At 46.3% G+C, this 24,189-nt stretch overlaps 1 protein-coding gene across 1 annotated transcript in view; it reads left to right on the forward strand.

Moving 5' to 3' along the window:
* Positions 1-24,189, forward strand: part of KLHL3 (kelch like family member 3) — a 58,486-nt gene that overhangs the window by 10,566 nt on the left and 23,731 nt on the right. The window contains 3 exon segments of the mRNA XM_065029936.1: positions 10,040-10,156; positions 13,033-13,139; positions 18,438-18,559. Of these exon segments, the coding sequence (XP_064886008.1) occupies positions 10,040-10,156; positions 13,033-13,139; positions 18,438-18,559 (346 nt within the window).

Genomic DNA, 24,189 nt, shown 5'->3' on the forward strand with positions numbered 1-24,189 from the left:
GGTGGTGGGGTGAGAGCGCTGGGGTGGATGCTCCAGCCCTCTCTCTACAAATCCCATTATTCAGAAAACAGGGCTCCAGCAGAAATCTTGTGTCTCTTAAGCTTCAGCTGTCAAAACGTCACTTCTTCTAGCTCTGGGGAGGTCCCTACCGAGAAGGTCTCCTAGAGCTTCCTTTTGAGCCTTGTGGTAACTTGGATCCCCGTAAGTTGCTTTAATAGCTAAATTTCAGCTGCTGCTTTAGTTTTGTTATGTGAAAGCAATTTGGCATGCTCCAAATATTAGCAGTGGTTAGGCAGCAGATACCTTCAGGACTGCCAAGGAGCCTCGTGCTCTGGGTCCACTGGGAGTCAGTGTGGTAGCCCTCCCAAGTGGCTTCAGTTAGTCACTGAGATACAAAGACAGCTATTTTAGTAGATAACTTTCACTATTTTCTGGTTGTTACCCAGTCCTGAATATTTTGCAAGGCTGCTATAATCTCTGATTACTAGAACATGCCTTTGTCCCATCCCAGCAATGATTAGTCACTGGTTTGCTCTTATCTATCACTGGGATTTACTGTTCCATGAATTGCTGTAGGTATTTGTAAAATCCAGCCCCACATGCTGGTGGGGCAAAGTGTGTAAGAAGGTATTGCTGGTTTGACTCAAATGATGTGCCTGGTGCCCCAATTGACTAAAGTGAAATATAGTTGTTTCTTTTTAATGGTAAAAGCCAAATATTATTTACAAACTATGTATTAATAAAAAATATACAGGTACTTGGCAGCAATTTCAGGACCTGCTCTCACATGTGGACTTTTTATGATTTCTGTGGGCCTTACTCAAAGGAAACAAGTTCCAGCCCTTGTTTTCTAGATAAAATCTAGTATTTTTAGTAGAGTTACCTTTTCTCTGGTTTGAGCTCTTGGGTCTTACAGTTTTGTGTGTTGTGCATCAGGAGTGTTAAGACTGAATGGACACTGGGGAAGTACTTGAGGATCTGGATGTGGTAAACCAGGAGTTTAACAGGATTCTCAAAGGAAAATGCAGGAATCACTTCCTTTTGCCTGAATCCTGTCTGAGGTCTGACTTTATGGCTTTATCTGTATTTCTTCTGTTTATCGGGAGGCTGCCAAATGGTGCTTAAACAGCAGGACTCTCGACTCTCCATCCCCATGCAACTTTGATAAAGTCCTTTAACTTCCAGGTGTGTTAAGTTTTCTTGTCTGAAGAGTGGGGATGGTGACTAGTTAAAGTTCTCAACAAGGTTTTGAAATTCTGATGTGGAAGGTGCAATAGCATCTGTTCAGTCGTCATTGCTGCTACATTTTAATAGATGTATGAAATTTAGGCTGAGGACATGGTTTGAAGAGAAATGCAGAAGAATGAGGTAATGTTATTTACAAAAGATATGGAATGGCATTTTGCAAGAGAAATCTCTTGACACTTTTATTTATCTCTTTTAATTGCACAAGAACATTTTGTGAATGGAAGAGTAATGAAGAAAGCAAATGTTTCTTGTCTTTGGTATAATTAGTGTCTAGGGCCTCGTTGCAGAATAAGATTGAGAAAATCTTTTAATAAAATAAGAAAATAATATTTATGTAGAACTCCATGGATGTTTATTGATTTGAACAAAAATGGCAAATATTTAGTTTAATGTTTCAGGCTAAATAGCACCTGCAGTTCAGAAAGACCCATATTGCCTAGGCAGCATGTACTTGGCCTGATAGATTGTGCAGAAGGACAGCAAGATTTTTATGAAGTGCGGAACTGGAGGTTAGATGCTGCTCTCTGTGGAGGGAATTGGGGAGCCCTCGGGGGGCTGGGACCCTCTGCCTCCTCAACAGGTCTGAGCATCCCCGGTCTCCTCGTCCCCTCCCGTTGCTGCCCTGTGCGTAGGCTTGACCTCCTGGTCGGCACTGCGGACTTTCAGTCCGGTGAAACTTTTCTTTAGACTTACAGATTGCAAGGATTAAAGTACTTATGGGCCACTCGGCTCATCCCCCGCCTCCCCAGCGCCCAACTCTGGAGCTGCGGAGGCGGTGGCGCTGATGGCTGGGCCCGCATCCCACCGCCGGCCCATGGAGGGCTGTCGGGGAGATAAGCGCTGCTCCCCGCGGGGTACCAGCTCTCTCCTGTCCCGCTGCATTCCCGCTCGCCACCACCGCTCGCGCCGTTCGGACGCCCCGGGGCGGTGCACTGACCTATTTTGTCCCTTGCTGCCGTAATCGGGGGTTGCGGCCAGCGGCGCTTAGCGGGGCCCTCCCGAGCTGGGCGGGGGGCCGGGCCGGGCGGTGGGGCCGCCCTTCGCAGCTGCCGTTGCCCGGAGACGATCGCAAGCTCGCCGGGGGAGGAGGCTGCGAGGAGGAGGAGGCGGGAGGCGGCGCGGGCTGCGGCGGCAGTCGCTGCGGCGGGCGCGCCGGGGACGCAGCGCTCCGCTCCCGCAGGAAGCGGCCCGGGGCGGGGGCGGCCGCTCGCAGCCATGCGGGGCCTGGGGCGCTGAGCCGGCCCCGCCGCCCGCCCCGGCCCCCGCCGTGCCGCACAATGGAGGAGGAGAGGTGGGTACGGCCGCCGAGCCTTTGTGTCCGCCGCGGCTCGTCGGGGTGCGCGGTGCCTGCCCGGAGGGATGCGGGCTGGGGGTGCCGTGCCCCGGGGCGCTCGCCGTGGCTGTGCGCAGGCATGCGGGACGCGGCTTGCGGGGATCCCTCCTCCTCATTCCTCCCTGCTTGCAGATATACCTTCTGCGATGAGCGCCTGCCGTGTTGTTACTAGATGTTGCAATGTCATGGTGAGAGGCTGCTTCGCCCCGCATACCCAAACCGAAGGAACGGAGTGTTTTTTCAGTAGGATGTGTTTTAGACATGAATAGGGAGGCTGGGCGAGTGGGTGTTTTTTACAGTCGCTTATGGAGCTCAGAAGGTGTGGGGCAGGGTCACTCCTTCGACAAGCTGCACCTTGCAGAACGCTGGGCTTGTGTCTGCCTTGCTTGGATCTTGAACCTCCAGCTGCTGACCGTGGCATTCAGTTGAAAACATACCCACTGGTATTTGGTGCTTTTTTAAGTAATGAATGAAAATCTGGAACATCTGTGAAGCCTTCAGGGGTCCCTTTAGCTGTATGTGGAAGCTGTGCACTGCACGGCTGTTAGGGTGGGCAAGAGGAGATCCTGTGTCTCCCTCGCACGGTAGCTGGGCCGTACACGCTTTATATCCTGCAAGGCAGCTTGTGTGCAGAAGTGCTTGCAGAGTTGACCTGATGTCCCCTGAATGCATAAGAGAGGTTATTGCTGCTCAGGGGCATCGCAGATGCCTGAGAGATGTTTGGTGTTTCTGCGCTGCCTTCGCTCTTCCTCCACGCAGTCTGGGTGCCCTTTGCACACCAGAAGCTCACTTGTACTGCTTCAAACTAAACATTAAGCTGTGGGGTGATTTTTTTTTTCCGTTTAAAACAACATATTCTGAGTGCTTCATTTTGTGCCGGTGACCTTGCAGGGGGTGGGAGAACAGAGAGGGGGCCTGACCTGTTGGTAGGACTAATCATTAGGGCTTGACACAAGTTTTGTTTAAACATGATACATTGGAAAATTAAGCTGGAGTCAACCCCCAAAATCTGGAAATTTTTACTCTGAGGGAAAACACTCACAGCACCCTGTGGGAATTGCTTCCCAAGCTCTGAAGAGCAGCTTTCTACCCTGATGTGGCTCAAGGTTCACAATTTTTTGCACAAAACAAACTTTCAGCTTGCCACACCTCTCTAAATTACAACGTAGGGCTTCTGTGCGAATGGCCACCTCTGGATATTAATCCAGATATTAATAAATTCCAAGTGCCTTGATATTTTCAATTGTCATGCTAGATCCTAGCCCATGGAATGGGCTTTCCTTCTTTTTTTCTTAATGTAAATGAGTTTAGTGCTTGAGGAAATGAAGCTGTTTTGAGTCTCCAGGCTGGGACCATCCTTGGCACTATTACTTATTACCTTTTTTTATGGTTACCGGCAATGGTCTCATTTTGACCGGAGGCCTTTTGCTGGGGATACAGTGGTAAAAAAGTTACCGGGAAACTACCTGAACTGTTTTGCCTCATCCTTTCTTTCCAGACCATCTGTTTTTAGGGCATGAAGGACTGTCTCCATCAGCATGTTCTCTGCCTCTGGAAGTAAGGAATGATTACCCAAATTGCTGCTTGTATTTCTAGTTTTTGGGAAGAGGAAAGCGGTCCTGAACTGGTCGAAGGCGGTAGCGATGTGGGGTTTGGCTCTTGGCAAGGAAAGCTGGAAATATTCACCTGCTTTCTGGTTCAAAAGGGCACATTGTGTGGGACTGTGCTGAGGCTGCTTTGTCCGCCCTGAGCAAGTCCTGGAGAGCAGGTCTTGAAAAATGACCATGGTGGATGAGCACCCTGGGCTGGTTCTGTTCCCTTTTTCTTGTAGTTTTGTCCCACATTCCGACTCGGATCTATGTCATGCAGATTACGCTTCAAATTGTACACCCAGTGGCTTTAATGACAGCAGAATTCCCCCTGGTTTTTAATATTATTGCTTTTTCCATTTTTGTAGTCGGTGAGGAACATGTTATTGGTGCTCACATCACCTCTGACTCTGGTCCCCAGCCTGCCCGGACTCAAATATCCTGATAGCTGGACATCGAAGTTGTTCAGCGGTATCATGTGCCCATGTCATTGCACATGGGCAGAAGCAGCCAAAGGCAAGGGGGATTTAGCCAGAAACATTCACGTTTAGCAACAAATTATTTTGGAATCTTCATTCACCTTTACTGAGCTGATAGGTGCTTGCATTTTATGGAGAAATTACATAATGCTGTGGGATTGGGCAGGATACTCTGGTTCTGAATTTGCAAGATATGTTTGAGGGGAAAAAAAAAATGGAATACTATTTTATTTTTGTGGTTGAAAAATTAAGAGCCCTGTAATTTTAACTTTATCTTTAGAAGGGGCTGGTCTCTTCTTAGTATTTGTTTGAGAAGTACAATATTTGCCTTAAAAAAACAAACGGTATTGTCATATTTTAATTATTTTGTGGTGTTTCCATTACTGTCAGCAAAGACTTTTCAGTAGTTCCTGAAGACTACTCTTCCCCTGAGGTCTCCTTTGATATGAATATCCTTTTGAGGATATTGTATACCAGTTGTGTGGGTTTTTTTTTTCCTAAGCTAATGTCTCCGTGTTGATGTAGGCATTGAAAAAATCAACAAAATAGGAGAATAATATTGCTATTAAAAAATAATCCTTTCCATTTTACTATCATTTTAATGATATGTTTCTCTGAAATCCTCTGAATGGCCATCTCATTATTTGGATTTCTTCAGTTACTTTTTTTTTTTTTACTTTATATACCTAAAGACAAATTCAGAAACTGAGATTTTTACAAACATGCCATTACCCTGACGTCTTCTTACTGTGGCTGCCTGACTCAAGGAATAAAACTGTTGGGCATAATGTATTTGCACCATGATTTTGGCTATTGATTCTAAACAGAGAGTTGCACCAGTTAAGGTAAAATGTGTTTTCGTTTTGCTAAGACTAAATTAATATTTTGGTCTCCCTTTATCTTAGTATAGGCCTTAAGTTTGGAACACTAGTAACTGCTGTGGGGCATCTGTGAAATTTTTAGATCAGAGCTATGTCAAACCTTTCAGAAACTGAAAATTAGCTTTTTACAGTGATGATTTGAACATATCCTACCAAGAAATCCATAGGCTTTGAAAATTTATGGTTAGCATGTCGCTTTTAATATAAGGATATGAAGTGCCAGGCGGAGATGTTGGATTGCCCGTTCTCAGGAGGGCAGGTCACCAAGCCCCACTGACTCCTTGGTCAACCTTGTGGGGGACTGAAGCTCCACAGTCTTGTGGGCCAACCCAGGAGAGCAGACCATGGTGTGTGCGGGCAGGAGGTGAAAGAAGCTCCCAGAGACACCCCCAGTGCTGCACAGGCACATGAAACTGGGCTGGACGGGACATGTCTGGAGTCCCATCATCTCTCTCATGTGAGAGGGACCTTTGTGGTGGCTGCAGGTACGCTGGGAGCTGAGCCCAGAGACTCTTCTCCCAGAAACACACGCAGAAGCTCATCCTTCTCTGCTCCAAAGGAGAGAGTCTTTGAGATCTGCCCCTCCTTTAGGGGGAACTCCTGACTCCAGTAAAGCCAGTGCTAGAATTGGTTTTGGCAGAGCTGAGATTTTTGTTCCTGGGGTTTACCAGCTCTGCACAGCAATAATCTTGCCAGGGGACAGTTTAGCTGTAAGGCAGGCTTTTATTCTTTCACGTAATCTACAAAGACATCTGTAATTACTGCTGGTAACTAAGGCAACCCAACTTTATAGTTGATGCATGTGTGCAGCAGAGCTGTGGGTTATGGGTTTTTAAAATACCTTTTTGTTGGTTGGTATGTGGCCGTGCTCGGGCAGGAGCTGTGCTGGGAGCCCATGGGTAGCTTGAGCCGAGCCCTGCTAGTGCATCTTGGAGAGGAGGAACATGCGTAAACAGGGCTGTAGTTAGCTTTGCTGGCTTAATTGGGGACTCTCAAATCAAGGGTCATTTGTTCTATTTGGGGACAGCATTGAAAGGCCATACAGGAGATGGTGGTGGGGTTGGCGCTCTCTGAAAGTAAGGGCATCTTTGCCTATTTTGGGAGAACCCTGCTGTCCCTAATGGGGATGTTCATCTGACCCAGGGAAATTAAATCATCTGTCCGTTTGCTTGGTGCGTGGCCTCAGATAGTGCAGGAATAGAACAAATTGCTCCTGGCAGCCGCTTGCGAGTCCTGCTGGTGTGGTAGGACACGAGCTGTGCCAATGCGAAGGTACTGGGCGGAAAGTCTCTGTGGTCATGGGGTGCAGGAGCTCCTGCATGTCCGGGTGGTCTCAGCCAGTGCCTTGGATCAGAGGACTCTCTTCCTCCTTTGCTTTGCTTCGTTAATAAAATAACAGCGTAATAAGCATAATCATTCTTAGTGTTGTGGGGAAAAAAACTCAGGGAAGAGCTCTGCAGTGCACTGCTTTGGTCTTCTCAGGGGTAGTTTTTGCTTTGTGGCAGGTTGCGTTTGCTTGAAGCGTTTAGGTTCTTGCATCTTTATGGTGGAAATGTGTCAGTGATCGCTGAGAGTGTGTGCATGAGGGTGTGAAATCTTTCTCGCAGATAAAATCATCCTCCATGCATTACTGGAACACAGTTCTTTGGAAGCTGAGTCGGTCTCCAAGATGAGTTAAAGGCTCTTAGCCATTAATTTTTCAAATGTGTTTTTTATATGAGTCATTTGGAAAAACTTTAAATAGCATATCTTGATTTTTTTTTGAAACAAGTTTTTAACCAGACAATCTGCAGTATTTTCTTACGGTGAGCCTTGACAAAATGTGACATCCAGCCCTGCTAGTAAAGCTGAGGATGTCTTTTAGGATGCTTTTTAAAAAGTTACTTTTCATGCTTTTTAGGAAGAACAGATTGATCTTTTTCAGAAGTTCTGAAGCAACGTTTTTGCTTTTAAAATACACAGACAAATATTGGCCTTATGAAGTTGAGGCTTTATGAAAGCTTGTTGATCTGACATTTACTTTGGTGTTCAATGAAACTTGCTGTGTCCTTTGAACTGTGTCTTTTGCCAGTGGAAAAGTTTGAAAACGATGGAACTTTGGTCTCTGGCACTGGAGTTCTAATAAATAAATCTCAGCGGTGTGCTTTTTCTTATTAAAGAAGCCCCATGATTTTTTTGTGCGCATCACTTGATTTTGCATCCTGCGAGGTCTGTCTCTGCTGATGACCGAAGCCACGTCCCGTGGTGGTTCATGTGTCCTGTCCCCGGAGCGCTGGGTACAGCTGTCCCTGCCACCACCTTTTGGTTTCACTTTAGTTTTTTCCTTTTATTTCTTGTTCGTTTGTTTGCTTTGCTTCCTGTACATGTTTTGTCTTTGGAGACTCAAAGTTCAGTGAAGTCACTTGCACACCCAGAGCCTCATTTCTCACTTCTTGGCTCCGGCGTTCTGCAAAGGCAGGTTTAGCTGTTTAAAAAGAAAGACTTTGCCCTGTGGTGTTGAAAGCTGTGGTCAAACTTCATTTGGCTGAAGATTTCAACCAGGGCTTTTGAGGGATACACAGCTTAGCTGAATTTGGCTGTTTCCCTGAGCAAGGAGGTTCCCTTGCTGGGGTGTGCAGAACTGGGGAAGGATTGAGTGCCACCACTGCTCCATGCCCATGAACGTGTGACACAGAATGTGTCCAGCTCTCTTTGGGGTCAGAAAAGCTGTTTGTGTGGTTGCCTCATACCAGATGCTTAAATACAGAATATTTAACAAAAGGTACTTTTTTCCCCCTTTTAATTCAACCATACTAAGTTAATTGGATGATGAGTGTAACGCAGTTGGGGAAGCTGTGTCCCTTGTTTGGGACATGTGCTGAGTGATGTTGTGCTCAGCCTCACAGCTTCACTTATGACTGAAAATATTTCACTTGCTCAGCAAAGTGACGGAGTTGGGCTTGGCTGGTTTTTGGCATTAAGCTTCGTCTCAGGCGCAAAGCTGGATGCCACTCAGTATGCAGGCATGTATTCGAGCTGTGGGCAGCTTGGCCGATGTTCAGCATCTTGTTTCTAGAAGAAGGACAGTGCAGCCCACTGAGGACAGCTGGGGGACAAAGCTTCGTATGGCCTCAAGGGACACAGTGCTGGTAATGGCCACCAGTCAGGAGCAACAATGGGCACGGTGTAATGTTCAGCAAGGGCTCCACACTGTCCACACTGTAAATTGTGAATAATTGTGTTTTGCAAAGGAAAAGTCATTGTGTGTGAGCAGAGATATGTGCATGTGTGCACATCTTAGCAGAGGCTGGCAGATGTTCTGGGGAAGGATCCCTCCGCGCTTCCCTGGTTTGTACCCGTCTTCAGACATCACCATCTGGTCACCAGTACAGTCAGGATGCTGGGCTGCCCAGACCACTGGTTTAACCTCTTTCAGCCTCTTTTTTTATTGTGATACGAGTGCAACTATGAAAGGTGGCAGGGAGGAAGGGACAAATGTGAAGCTGAGGGAGATGGTCCTTTGGAAGGAGAGCTCTGAGCAGGTCTCCAGCCTGGTGCATGGAGGTGTTGGAGTTACCTGGAGGTCTGCCGTTTGCTTGGGGGTGGCTTTTGACATGGACAACCTTCTTCAATTTGTCTCCTCTGCCTGCTGGCAGGTTTGGGGGGTGAGCTGTGGGTGTGAGCAGAACAGGGACCTGGCTCTAAGTGCTGCTTTTTTCATAGGTGGAAACCTTTAGCTCACAGTGATCTCACACACTTTCAGATCTGGGAAGTGGAGATATTGACCTGGTGTCAATTCTGTATAAAGAGCCAATGCTCCCAACAAAGTAATGAGGACGTGTATGTGCCTTAGGCACCTGTTGTCCTGGTTAAACACAGCACAGAACTGAGTGCATCTGGTTTGATGTTACCTACATAGCTGGTGGGTCTGGTAGGAAGATCTATTTAATAATTCTTTCTATACGTTTCAGTGGCACTCAATAGATTTCTTTCTAAAATGGAAATGGGATGTCACCACCGTAAAACTAATGCTTTGAAAGCTGTGCAGAGAGTTTTAATAGTCCTTTTCTACTTGCCTTTATAGAAGAAGATACAAGCCATGTATTGTGTGCTTGTGTTTTTCACGTGGGACACTGAAAACTAAACTTCTCTTTCTCTGTATGGATGTTAAAGTATCCGTGGCACTGTTGGAGTTCCCAGTGCTGAAGTGTATTTCTATTCAGTGAAGCAATTATGTTCTGGCTTGAATTTCAACTTATACTGCTTTCCTGGCCTGAAGCCCGTAAGGCTGAGCTTTGTCCACGAGTGTTTGGCACTTTTTCCTTTTCTTCCCTGCTGGCTGAAAAGCGGGCTGGATTGGCTTTCAACATCCATGCAGAAGTAGCTGCATTTTGTGATGCTCTTCATATGGTGAACCTGAGCTGACTAACAAACATGCAAGTAACTCCATGCATAATACCCTGTGCTGCTGTTTTAGAATACTTCTTTTTAAAGTGTCATCAAATCAAACTTTCTTCTCCCTGTTTTCAGCATTAAGCAGAGTTCCCGATCCTCTGAGGCAGCTGAAGATGAAAAGGACCAGCGCACAGTGACTGTCAACCCTGCTCACATGAGAAAGGCGTTCAAGGTCATGAATGAATTACGGAGGTACACTTTTGACTTAATGGGCACCCTCTCTGGTTTGACAGAAATGTGCTGATTGGAACAGAAAGGCCTCTGGGAGTCTTTGGGGGAGGTGAGGGAAGTGCCGTCTTTGTCACAGCTAATGGTTGTGCATAGGCTGTTAATAAACAAGTAGGAAGAGACAGCTAAGATATAGCCCTTTTGTGATGGGTTGCTCTTTCCGATCTCAGACCTCTCTATCTTGCCAGCAGAAGGAAGCCAGCTATGGCTCAAAAACATTACCTGAGCAATAGCCTTCACTTAAAGATGATAATTCATTTAGCCTTTTCCATTACTTACAGCAAATTCAGCTGTAAACTATGTTCTTAACTCAGCTAATGGTCTGAAAACCAATAATAGAACATTATAGACATTAAGACACCTACACATAATTACAGACCAAAGATTATTAATGTACTTTTCTTATTCTCTGATTGTCACTAAGTCTGGGCTTTAGCACTCTAAAGTAGGGGATGGAAAAAAAAACAACAAACCACCAACTCAGGAAGAATGTCAGCTCTCTACTTGCAAATTTAAAAATCCTGATATTAGTTAAAAGAGAGCACCTTGGTCTCTGCACACAGCTGCGTGGGTACAGGGAGAATGTAAGCTGAAAAAATATCCATGGACTGCTGTTATCACATCAGCAGTGTGGTGACAGTTGTTAAACCTGAGCTGTTTCTTGGTGGTTGGTATCCCATGAACCAGACAGAAGTTCAGCTAGCATTTCTTCAAGTTCACTTGAGTCGTTGACCATTCAAATAAAGACTTAGAAGCCAAATCTTTAAAATAATTCATATGGAAAGTGCATGTGTTGTGTACACGAATGTATGTGCTCGCTTGCTATCCAGATGGTATCATGAAAGCACATAACACCCTTTAGTCTTCCTGCACGCTCAAAGCACTCAAAAGATGCTGTAGGAGCCAACTCTCTTCTACAGATTAACTAGCTTCCCAATATATACATTCTTTAGTGCAGAGAAAGATTAGAAGTGACTCCTTCCACAGATGTCTGACAGTGATTCTCAGTTGTATAGGAACAGAAAATAGGAATATCCTTCCCTTGTAACAATTACATGAAGCAGAATATGTGTTGTGTTTTTTGTGTGTATTTTTATTGGCATCCCTCTAGTTTGTTCTTTGTACTGAGAGCAAAGGATATGAAAACAGAGGTTTGTGCAGCTATAATCACAAATCTGTTTTACTACTATTATTCCTTTGTTAATTGAAGCATAGTGGGATTAGCTGGAGATGACCATATTTCTTAGTGCCTGTAGTTAGCCAGGTCTTGTGCAATACCAAAGTGATAAAACATAGAAGACTGAAAGCTGCCCTTGAGCACCTGTTTGGTGCTTTCTTCCTCTGGGAACTCCTTTTTGTCCAGCTCCTGCTGCTGTTCTGGCATATACAGAGCTCAGCCTATTATGTGTGCATTGAGCTTGCCATCAGTTAAGCTCTCAACAAGCAGCCTCAATAGCTACCTTGAATAGTAGTGCCTCCATTCAGATGCATCCAGCAGCCTCATACAGAGGGTCTAGAAAAATCTTGCGAAGCCTCTAGCCTATTTGCTATATGTTGTTCACTTGAAACTTTTAGTTTTCAAAAGTAGATAATTTCATGAGTGGTACTTTAGATAACTATAGTCAAAGAGGAATTGAACGGGGGATGTTACACAAAAGCTAAGTGACTTGTTAAAGAGCTCCTCTCGCTGCCATCACCCCTTTCAAACTGGGGTGAATGTAGAGCAGAAACTGCCAGTTTCTACTTACTGAAGAACCCTGTTTTCCAGCCACAACCCTCCATTTCAGAAACAGTTTTGTTCATGTATTCCAATATATGGAGAAGAGGAGCCATCCGTAGCCCATTAGGAGCTCTGTGTGTGTTTGTTTGCTATGTGTTTTCCTAAAGACAAAGTGCAGCATGGTGATAAGCATTTCTGAAGAGAAGGCGACATCTAGATTTACAGACACTGATCCTTTCCCAGGCTTGACATTTGAAAAGAACACCCTTATTTTGCATTTGTATGCTCAAACATCTTAAACCAACTCATTGGGAGGCTGAGCACTCCTAGCTGTCTGCATCTCCCAAGCCCTCTGCAAACATTAACTAATGAATCCTCAAAGGATGTACGTGGGGCTGGTAGAAAAGGTCACTAGTTAATGAAGTGACTTTTCCAAAGCTGTACCATGAGTCAATAGGGGAGCTCAGAAGTTTTTTGGTTTCTGTTTGGAAGCTGGGCTTTATCTCAGCAACTCTTAATCCCAGACTAATTCATGTGGTAAGCGAAGTCTTCAGGTTCATGGATAAACTCCAGGGATTGATGTCTTCTTGGCTGGGGCAGCCTCTGCACTGGTCAGCATTGGGAGATGTTTTGGTGGTCACATTCATGCCAAACATGGAAGTAAAGAGAACTTCATTTTTCCACTCTGCTTTTTCCCCTGTGGAAAGATGAAAGTGCTGCTGATATTCCCTGTGTGGCTCATTCTTGTCTTATAGATCTACTAGAGCTTGGATTCAGCTAGTGCCTAAACTCTTCAACTCTTCGGCGCCTTCTCTGAGCCCTACTTGTTTGAGTGGTGGAAGGAACCCCTCACCCATCCATTCCTTGGGCAGCATGGGGAATGCAGAACCACAAGCAGGGCTGCAGTATCAGGAGGGTTAAGGCTTTGCTTTGTAGGGAGACACTAGTAGGACCTGGTAGCTGAAAGATTAGGGAACCTTCCACTGGGATTTGGCAGAAGCTCAGGTGCCTTGTCTGCAACAATGGGTCTTCTGCTTACTTTTTCAGGCTATAGCAACATAGCTTCTTGCCTGACCAGGAGTTCTGAAATGATCTTTGTCTTTTCTGGTGTTTGCTCCAGCAAGCGGCTCCTCTGTGATGTGGTGATTGTGGCCGAAAGTGTGGAGATGGAAGCCCACCGTGTGGTCCTTGCAGCCTGCAGCCCTTATTTCTGTGCAATGTTTACAGGTACTGTTTTCGACACCAGACGCCGTACTTGGGTTGAAGGGGCCATTGCAAACTCTGAGGCTTCTGGCTGTGTCTCTGGCAAGAGCTGCAGCAGAGGCAGTGGGCCTGGCCTCAGGGGAAAGGGTTTCCTTGGGAGAAGAATGGGTGTTAAAACAGTGGCCCAGGTTGCCCAGGGAGGTGGTGGATACCCCATCCCTGGAGACATCCCAGGCCAGGCTGGAGCAACCCGATCTGGGTGAAGATGTCCCTGCTTGTTGCAGGGGGTTGGACTGGATGAAGGTCCCTTCCAACCCAAACCATTCTGTGATTCTAAGACGTATGGTTAGGTCAGGACTTTGCACTTGATGGATGGTGTTGGTCATCCTTGGCTAATTCCTTGAGGCACAATATATGGGTCTAAGGTGGTTGCATAAGTGTGGAGTGAGTGGCTAACGTGTCACAAGCAGGTTACTATGAGATTTGGCTCACTGCTTTTTGGGTTGTGGTTTTTTTTTTTCCTTGTTTTACCCCCTTAACAAGACCTTGGGTCATGCAAACACATCATTAACATCAAGCACGTGTGCAGTGCCCTAAATGTTCATGGTGCACATCAAAGAAGTTGCTGGCACAGAAGTGGTAGTTTCAAGGCTCAGCCCTGCCAATGCTGATTTGCAGCCACGGATGTTTAATCTCCCTTGGCACTTTTTGCTGCTGCCCAAAATAACGCTGTTGTTTTCTCGATCCCAGTGTGTTTTAGCAGCCCTGGCTTTTTGCAGGGTGCATTGCTGCAGTCCGGTATACTTTGGTAGTGGCAGATGCAAACTTGATGCCAAGGAAGAAGGGGTCAAAATTCTTGTTCTGATCTCCTGATCCTTACAGCAGGTGCCCTTGGGAGGCTGTGCCCAGGTGGGGCAGCAAAAAAAGCCCTGCAAATCCCAAGGCAGAGGAATAGCCAACTTGTTTAAGTCACTCTAGTAAAATTAGCCTGGTCAGGAGCTCTTTAGCTTCTTTTCCTTTTCTTTGTCCTGCTTTCCAGGATAGGAACTGACTTGAGCAAATACAAAGAAAATTGTTTGTATGCTCTAGGGAATGGCTGTTACCATCCCTCAGCTTCAGCATATATGAGGTTTGGGGGTTTTGCCCCTGTTTCATGTTCCTTTGTCTATGGCGTAGGGGCTGCTTCTTCCTTTTAAAAGCCTTGTAGTTAGACCTAATTTTATTTGTTTTACTGGAAGCAGAACACAGCATTTCACAGGAAAAAGCTTGTTATTTTGGAAGCTTTTTCACTTCTGTAATGGAGGGGGAGGGAAACCTCAGGTCTAAACAGACATCTGAATGTGAGACAAGATGTGAGGTTCACCGTGGTGGCTTTACCAGTGTGGTGAGATAAGGTGGAGGGAATTGGTGTTTTCTGTGGCACTGGCACTGCTGTGGGTATTGGCTGTGCTGGCAAGGTGGAGGAGCAAACCCTGCTCAGAAGCACCTGTTTGCACAGGACACCCTGGGGAGGACTTGCCAGTGCTTGTGATGCTCATTCCTGATGAGAAGTTTAAAAAAGAAAAGTTATTGGAAAAACCATCTGATCCTTAGAGGTCACCTGAGTGGGAAGGCGGTGGTGCAGGGCTGCTCATGTTTCCCTGCAGGAATTCTCCAGGCCATGTAATCCCTCACGCTGTGAGTTAAACAGTAATCAGCTAACCGCCGTCATGTGCCTGGCTTGGCAGCTCACCTGAGCTGGGTGACAGCCTTGGTGGCCCCTGGTCCCCTCCCCCTGACAGGTCCCAGGGGCACTGGGTCAGGCAAAGACCAGTTCTCCCTTCACTTTCAATCCAGCTAGTCCCAAATCTCTAAGATCTAGATTTCCCTCTTGCAAAGACCGAGTGCATGATCTCCTTCCACCTACGTGGTGGTTCGCTCTCTGTAGGGGGAGATTTTAAAATCACAGCTTGAACATTATTTGGTTGTTGTGGCTTGGTGTGCTCAGGTGTTTGCAGGACTGGGCAGGAGCTGCTTGTGCATGCTGAGTCCCTGCTGGAGAAGCCACTCTTTGGGGGTGCGGGGAGCTGGAGGGGTCCCCTGGCAGTGCCGGCAGCCATGCGATAGTGAACACTCAGTGTAAAGCTGTGAACAGCGGGAACCAAGCTGGGACTCATAGCTCATCCACCTTTGCCTGACGCTCGCTCCTGTTAGGCTGGGCCTGACATTGGACTCCTGACTGACTTAGGAAAGATCCCACTGTCATCACAAAGACATCTAGTGTTGTCTGGTTAGGCATTTCTCTTTGAAATAGCCTTGAAGTCCTAAAATGAACAGGCACATATTCCGTTTGTATCTTCCGCTGCTGAAGGACAGACCAGACCCAGCACTTCCTAACTGAGTGTCTTCTTCCTTACTGGCTTTCTAGAGCATTTTGGATGGTAGCTGGTCCTTGTTGGCACAGTTCTGTGGGGATGATTGATCACAGTAGTTGCCATCAGTTTAGAAGAAAACACAATTGTTTCAGAAAGGATAACAGGTACTCCAGTGATGCTGCTGGGACTGTTCCTGCCAGATACCCAAGGGAATCTCAGAAGTGCTGAAGTAGGAAGCAGCAGTGCACAAACCTCCCTCCATGTCTCACACTGTGCTTCAAAGCACTCGCCCTGTGCACAAGGGGCAGCGGTTTTATTATCCAGTGCACTCGTGTGTTCTACTTCAGTGCACCTCTCTGACTTGGGAAGGAGCAGGAGCTGTAGCTGTGTGCTGGGAAACCTCTCTGGAGTGTAGAACGTGGGCAGCGGTGCAAGCTGCCGTGGTGGGTAAACAAGGTGTTGCAACCTGCTGCAGTTTTGACTGTAGTTTGTCTTGCGACAAAGCAACAGAGGAGAGGGGAATGGAGGAAGCGCTGTCAGGTGTTGAGCGTAATGCATGAAGAGCTTGCCTTCACGAGGTCTGGTACGTGCAAAGTGTATCCCCTTTCTTAGCACAGCTCTTGTGCGTGAGAGATGGTGCTCGTGCTATGAATTGTTCTGCAGTTAGGGTGTCTGGTAAGGCTGGAGTCTGACCCGTGAAAGACATCTTAGGAGGTGTGTTTTTGTGGGCTTTAAAGTGTGGTGCTCTGTGTGTGTGGTTTTTTTTGTTTGTTTTTTTTCCTGAGGGGAGGTTGGATGAGATGCCTGAACTGACCCACCATTCTGCTTCCCGCAGCTGTGCCTTAGAGCTGCATTTGCCATGGCTCTGTGCGTGGAGGAGGGGGCAGCTCATTGCCTGGTCTGCACCAGCCCCTGCCTTGGTTCACTTGTGATGTCTTCAGATTCTTCCTTGCTCCGAAGTGTTAGATGCATCTGGGGCAGCACCCTCTGGCAAGTGGTGCGTGATCCACCATGCCAGCGTGGCTGGATGGGTTGGATCCCACCTAACTGTGGGGTACAGCGTGAGATTCCTCTTTCTCATTGTGTACTGGGCTGTTCCCAGAGCAGAGGCAGCGGAGGCTGTTTGCATGCAGAGCTGGCAGCTTGCTGGTGGGTGTGGAAGCCCACACAGCCTTTATTTTTGTTGCCTGTGTCACATGAACACCACAAAGACAGATGATGTTATCAAATCGGTTCCTCTGAGCTATTTGTGCATGCACCTCCAGGTGTGTGTGTCTGAGCCTCCCCTGTGCCCTGTGGGTGCCACGGGGCTCCAGCTGCTCCAGTTGTCCCTCCTGGTTTAGCTGGGTGCTCCTCACAGGCACCTCCAGCCCCGTGTGGGCTGATGGGGTCTGGCCTGTTCTCAGAAGCCCCCCTCTCATCTCTGGAGAGTGGTGGGGTTTGGTTTTGGGTTTTTCATGTGTGGTTTTTCTTTGGGTGGGGGGTGGGGGGGAAGGGGTGTGTGGAGCAAGTGTGTGAAGGAGACAACATGTATTTGTCAATTAGAAGGTTTTATGTGCTTTGAAGGCCTCCCAAATGTAGGTCATTTATCCCTTTGTACTTATACATTTGTATTCGTGGGCTTCTCCGAGTAGCATTTTATTATTTCGTTTTAAAAATTGAATTTGCAGCAAATATTATTTCAGTCTGCATTTCCCTTGGGATGTTGTTGGCTTTCCTAATACTTTTGGTTTGACCCCACTCCTGTTATTTACCTCCTTACTGGCATAAGTGAAGCTCACAAAGTTCAATTTCTAGGATCCAGATTTTGCTCAAGTTTGGATGCCCTTTAGCATCTGACTCTGTGCTTTGCATTTAACGTGCCCGGCCACATCTTGCTGTGCACTGCACAGAGACGTAGGCTGTAATTGCTTCTCACACAGGCTGCAGGAACTACTTTTCCTCTTAATCCCTCAGCAGTACTGAGTCACCACATTTCTTAGAGTAGTGATTATTCATGCCCAGGTTTAGGAATTGGCATTTCTTCACGCTCTCTTTTGTTTAGCTTTGTGGTTTTTGTTTTGTTTTCTTATAGTTTTCTTTTTGCTTGGGAGTTTGTTCTTTCTTTTCTGCGGTTCCTCAAGATCTTGGTGATTAAAACCTGGGTGAGGTCACCGTGTGTGTGGACACTGGAAGGGACCCCAGGGAGCCCTTTCTCCTCCTCCCCACGTTATGCTTTTCTTGCTGTGACGTGCTCGTGTTATGCACGGGGTCTGTGCATATGGTGCCTGCACAGTGTTGGCCATAACAGCGATGGGGAAGGTGCACGTAAAGCACCAGTTCATCTACAGGCTCTTACACAGGTATGGGTTTCACATCTGTATCCACAGGGCAAGTTATTGCTCTAGTTTTGTGTGCTTTTTTTGTTATGTGTTTGGAAAAAGGATACAGTTTGGATCCAAATGCTGCCTTGTCTCTAGGGTGCAAGGTTGGGAAGGTGAGAGAAGAGAAATCCATCTTTTTGCACAGGTGCTTTGCATCAGGTGTAACCATGTGGTGAGATTACAGCAGGGTAATTTGGGAGAGAATCTTGCAGTGCATTGGATATAACTGCTGGCATGTGTACTTGGTTTCCTCAGCAGGTTTCAGGTTCTTCCTAAAGAGAGTAATGCTGCCCTGCTTTACTGTAGGGTATACCACAAAGCACCCTAACTTGGCTGTTGCAACTTACTCATGTACTCATATATATAATTTAAAAGAATCTAATATATAAAATACATATCTTTTTTTAAAAAAAGGCCTCCCAAGACTTTGTTCACAGTCTCTTTGAGTCTGTCCCTGTGCTGAGACATGGTTTAGGGTCATACCGGGTATTTTTTTTAGCTCCTCTGTGTTTGAATACAGTTGAACCATGGCAGGATGTGCTGGATGTGTGTGGACTAGGGTCCTGAAAAACAAGGTGTAACTGTCCTTTTGAAATGAATTTCAGGAGACATGTCTGAAAGTAAAGCCAAGAAGATTGAGATAAAAGATGTTGACGGGCAGACCCTGAGGAAGCTGATTGATTACATCTACACCGCCGAGATCGAGGTCACAGAAGAGAATGTGCAGGTAGGTCTGGTTCAGCGGCTCCTGTGGAGACCCAAGTAAAAATCTTGAAAGCAAAGGCACAGGTCCTTTAGGGGCGAGTGATATCTTCAGGCTGCAGAAAGTAAGAGATTGAGCTTGAAAAGAGCTACTTCCAGCCTCTGTTTAGTCTTGAGGCACTTTGCTGCTTTCCTCACGCTTAAGTCATGTTGCATTTAGCTTTTGTGTTGAGCTCTTATAACAAGAACAGGCATTTACCTTCCAAAAAGCTGTGCTGACTTGTGGGTCAGTCTGTCGAAGGTCAAAAAAGACTCAAACAAGCAGTGAGTCAAACGTTTTAAGGTCGTGACAGAGGAATCTGGCTGTTAGTTTTTAAATTCTTCTGGGTAGTTTGAGTTGTTTGGCAGAGCTTTGAGCGGAATGTATTTTTTCAAATGAGGGCATTCTTTTTTTCTGTGCGTTTGTGCGCTCAGTCTTGACTTTCTTTGAGGTAAATACTTGGCCAGAAGTGGAAAGAGTAATTGAAAAGCAGCCTACGGATAAAGCAGGATGCTCAGGAAGAGAGTGTTTTGCAGTGTCACGTGGCTGTGGCTGCTGGTAAAGCTTTTTCTTTGACTTTCCTTGTCTTTGTAGTAAGAAAAGGCCTGTGCACTTAGCCACTGATTTCTGGAAGGGTTGCTGGGAGCTCGTGTGTAGATGTGCTTTTTGGTTGGTCTCCGTTTTTGTTTGCACGTGGCAGTTTAAGTCCCTTGTCTTCCTCAGTGTGGCTGGGACACCGGTCAGGGTAACAAGGCTGTGTCCGTGATGCTGGAGAGAGTGGCTTGTTCTGGTGTTCAGGAAATTAGACTGTTTTTCTAGGCATGTATTTTTGTAGCTGATTGTCATTTCATTGCACGTAGCGGTGTGTGTGTGTTTGTTTATTTTAAGTAAGGAAGGATGTGTGTACAAGGGGCCAAGCCTGTCCAGTCAGTTCCAGTCGTCACCCATGTGGTCATGAATACTCTTTTCTAACTCCATTGTGAATATCAGGGTGAGAATTGCCCTGACAAATGCAGTCCTGCTTTATGCATTGGAACCTTATTTTCAGGGTGAGATTTCAAGGCAATATAGATGCCGTAATAGGAAGGCTTGGGGATGGTGAATGATAGAGAGGCTCCGGTGCTGAGCAGTGTTTTGCCTCTGAACACGCATTTGGGATTTAACCTCCCACTTGTTTGGAAGGCATGAGCCAAGGAGGAGTTTCTGTCTTCATTGCAGTCATGTTGTAGTCTCAGGAAAATCCACCTTGGGATTTCTGTCCCCTCCGCCTACTGTTGCTCCTCTTCTGTTGCACCCCACATTGAGGTTAGTTGTCAAGAACCATATGCTTGACAAGAAGATTTCATTCATTTGAAAATGGAGCTTGATAAATTTGTTGGGAAGAAAGTTGTGCTGTGTGGTTTCTGTAAAAGTAAGGAAAACTGAAGTGGGTGACTTGGGGAAGTGGACAGATGCTCATGTGCAGCCCTGGCTGGCTTCAGTGGAACCATATTCATATGTGTCAAACAGAGCACAGGGCCTGCTGTTCCCTACCTGGAAGGAGTAGCTGGCTGTTTTAACGTATCAATTCCTTGAATTTTTCAGTTAGGTCTTGATTTTGCAGATGAATTGACTGTATTGCCTCTTACTTTCCAACGCTCTTTTCAAACTTGCCGGTTTGACGAAGGGTGATGGGAGCAGAGTCCAGAGATGGAGAAGAGGCTCAACAGAATGTCCCTGAGCAGAGCTGAATGAAGAGGGGGTTTGGGAGGAGCCTCTCGTTCTCCTAGGAGGTCCTGTGAAGACACCTCAGGCTGTAGGCAGTGAATTCAGTCCCTCTTCAGTGTGTCCTACCCATCCTTACTGATGGCACTTATTTACTTGCAGACAGCCTGAGAATAACCTTCCCAATTAAGAAAGTCATTACCATTAGGGTTGTAATGACTGCCCGGGAAAAGTCGTGATTAACCTGATTTCACAATTAAATTCCTACAAATGAAGTGGAATGTACCACATGTGCGGCTGTCCTTGTATACTGCCACAGTTAGAGATATGGCTCCTATAGAAAGGAGAGTGAGGAGATGGCTGCAAATCAGCTGTCTGGAAGAAATAGGTGTTGAAACTGTCAGCTTTGCAGACATAATAATTGTAATAAAAAATGGCTGGAGAAAGGAGGAGAAAAAGCTTTGCTGGAAGCTGTAGCATTTCCTTTTAGAAGTGTGCTTCTGCACCTCAGCTTTCCCTAGAGACTGAGGACTTCAAAACAAAGGAAGGAGAGTATCTGTGGCAGATGGAGTTATGATGATAAAGGGTGATAAGTGGGTCAGTTCATCTCCCTTCCTCCTGTTCACTCCAAAAGCTGCAACTATGGTGGGTGCAAGCCCAGAGTGAGGCAGAGAATCTTTTGACTCAGCTTTAGGAGATCCCATAAATTAGGGCTGTCTCTCTGGAGCAAAAACTCTGTGCCTTGCATTGCCCTCCCGGAGTGCTGGAGAGCCCTGGTCAGCAACAGGGCTGACTTCTCTGGGGCCTTACAGCTGTTGGGTTGGCCCTTGCTAAGCCTAGGGAAAGTCTTTTAAATTGGACTGGCCTAATAGAAAGGTGAGTAGAATCTTGTGGATGTGACACCGGAGGACTATGCTGTGTCTGATGAATGTCTCCACATTTTTATCCCTCAGTTTAACCAAGGGATGGTGTGTCTGCTTTGTGCAGTGAAGCTGGAGAAGGTAGATCAGGAGGGAAGTTGGCAGCTGCTTCCCCGTTTTCTCTCTCACCTCTATATTCTTTATCCTTCTCATGTCTGCTCCTGGAGAGGTTTTGTGGCTCCCTGATCCTGCCACACACACCTTTGCCTGGGCTGTTTCACCCCAGGTGGAGTATTTAAGTAGAAGCACTGTTGTTCATCCTCTGCACTGCCTGGTAGCAGCTGGGGAATGATAAAGCCTAATTGCCTTCCTTGGACTGAAAAGTCACATTATAGTGATGTAGTTTTATCTCCATTACATGTGCAATTTAGAGATGTTCAGTTAAAACTGGCTATTTAACCTGCCTTGCAAATGCAAGATCTGCTTGTGTCACTGGTCATGAATTCCCCTGGGAAGGTGCTTGGGAGCTGTGTCCCTGTTTTGGCAGATGTGAGGATCCAGCTGTGGCCCTGGATGTGCTGCTGAGGATTAGAGCCAGTACTCTTATTTGGCTTCTAGTTTGACTGAATTGTCAAATCTGCTTAAAGCTTTAATACATCCCCTGTGTTGGGGAAATGCTCCTCTCTCAGTTCTGCAGAGGAGGAATGGGGCAGGTTAACTCTTGGCCAGGATTACCTGGAAGGCTGTGGCAGAGCAGGGAACTGATCCCAGTCTCTGAAGTCTGGTGTTAAGCCCTGCCTATTGAATGAACCTTATAGCAACACAGAGTGCTTTTGGCTGAAAGATGTTTCTAATTCAGAGACAAAGGTTTATGGAAGTATTTAATTGCACAGGCAACGTTCTGTAAAACCTGAGATTGGTACAGAGTCTGCAGAGCGAGAGAGCACAGCTGGTGAACTTGGTGGTTACGGTTATATAGATATGTAGATACACAAACCATAGATGAGGTTTTGGACATAATTTATTCAGCAGTCAGTCTCAGTAGTAATAGCAGATAATTTTGACACAGATTGAAAAAACAATTAGGTTTTGGTATGAAGGCTGATCTGGTAGAGAAGTCAGCTCTCTGTGAGTCTTTCACAGTGTTTGGAGTTCAGATACTAAGAGCCAAATCCAGGCTCAAGTGAGTAACTTGCCTGGATATTAATGGGGTTGTAGTTTGGTCCTGCTACATGTTTAGGCAGGGCATTTCCTCTTGTTATTTCTAAAGGAAACAGACTTTGTGCTAGCGGATATCCTTTGCTTGCTTTTCACCTTCCCTGGTAAAAACAAGATGAGTGGTGAGATGTTCATCTGGGAAGTAAGAAAGAAAAAATCCACTCATGTCTTAACAGGCTATTTATATCCTGCTTCTGCAAAACATTATATGATAGTGCCCTTTTCCCAGTAACCACGGTGGTGTCAGGCTCCTTCTGCGCTGCCCTGTCAAAGCAGCATGAATGAGGCTGTGAGAGCAGGACTAGCATGTCCATGCAGCGCGTGTTAGTGGTGGCAGTGAGTAGCCTTGGTTTTAGAGGCGATAACCCCAGATGCTCAGGGTGAGCAGCCCACCTGGCTTTGCGGGCATGTCTGTGGATGGAAGGGGAACGCATGGAGGAAGCTCTGGCTGGAAAATGGCCAGAGATGGTTTGCAGAGTCTGACTTCTTTATCCGCAGACTTGACGCAGGTCAGGCGCTCGCTTTCTGCTGATATAAGGAGATGGTTCAGCTAGATAGAAAGTGGTTCACAGCTAGGTTTCAAAAATGCAAGAGCATTGCTATCTTAATTTAATCAAAACCACAAACTAATCTCCTCCTGGCATCAAGAGGCTTGGGCCAAAACAGGCTCCAGGGTTAATTGATTTCCTTTTTTTATTGTTCCCTGTTGGGGTGGCTGGTTGGCAGCGCTCGGACACGGTATAGCTGGGCTGGAGCTGGAATGCTCAGTGGCTGAGAAACGACTTGGGGCAGGTTGTGAGTGTCCTGGCCCAGTGTGGAATGGCCTATGGGGGCAGGGACAGGGAGGGAACATCTTTTTCTCTTACATGCTATCAAGATCCAGGGAGGTAAATGCTGTTGACCTGTTTATTTTGTTTAACAATCACTTGTGGTGGTGGTTTTTTTTCTTTTTTTTGAGTTGGAAATAATAACAATTTTCCGGAAATCTGTGCTCAGATGGTGAGCACAGATGCCCAGTTGGAAGGACATGTGTGAAACAGCCAGAGCTGTGGAAGAGCTGGGATAAGACACGTCAGCAGATGCTCTACAAAATAAGAAAGGAAGTAGCTGATGTCACGAGCTGTAAGATCCTGACTGACTTTATTTTCTATTTCCTGCCTCACTCACTGGCCTCAGAGGTGTTTTTTCCAGCAGATGTCAAATTCCTGATCCACTTCTGGCTTCCTTTTCTGCTCTAAGTTTTCTAGGTACAAAGCAGTATCTCATTTTCAGATGCAGGCATGAACCACCAAGTGTCCATAGCACTTTCTGTGGGTGCAAATGAGGGCCCTTGATTTGAATAGTTGGCCCCATCTTTCCCGAGAGATTTGATTTTACCAAAACCTGCTTGAGCTTCTGTGAACTCCCTCCCTTCCACAGCAGTTTGGGCACCCTGCTCACAAGCCAGTACAGTTTTGTTGGAAATAAAGTCAAGGTTTTGAGGACTGCTGGGCTGCTATGGGCTTTGAATGTGATGGTAATGCATATAAATAATATAAAGGTCTTCAGTGGAAAAAATAAATAAATCTGTGTGCAGGACCTACCTGCAGCAAAGCTAGAAGTTCAGGTGCATCTGTGGTTGCTTGTGCTTTGTCCTGTTTCCCTGCCTTGAGGTCTTGTGGGGAGAAGAGCTATGCTTTTAGCCCAACAGGGGACCGCTGTTTCCATCTCAGAGCACGGACGGGGGTCTTCTGCATGTGGATAGTGCTAAAACTTTAACCTTCCTTCTCATACCCCGCAGGGATGTGTCCTTGCCTGAACTGGAATTGCATCCAGTCTGTGCAAGCTGCGAGT

Source organism: Columba livia, chromosome 14 (genome assembly GCF_036013475.1).
Source record: "Columba livia isolate bColLiv1 breed racing homer chromosome 14, bColLiv1.pat.W.v2, whole genome shotgun sequence".
NCBI lineage: Eukaryota > Metazoa > Chordata > Aves > Columbiformes > Columbidae > Columba > Columba livia.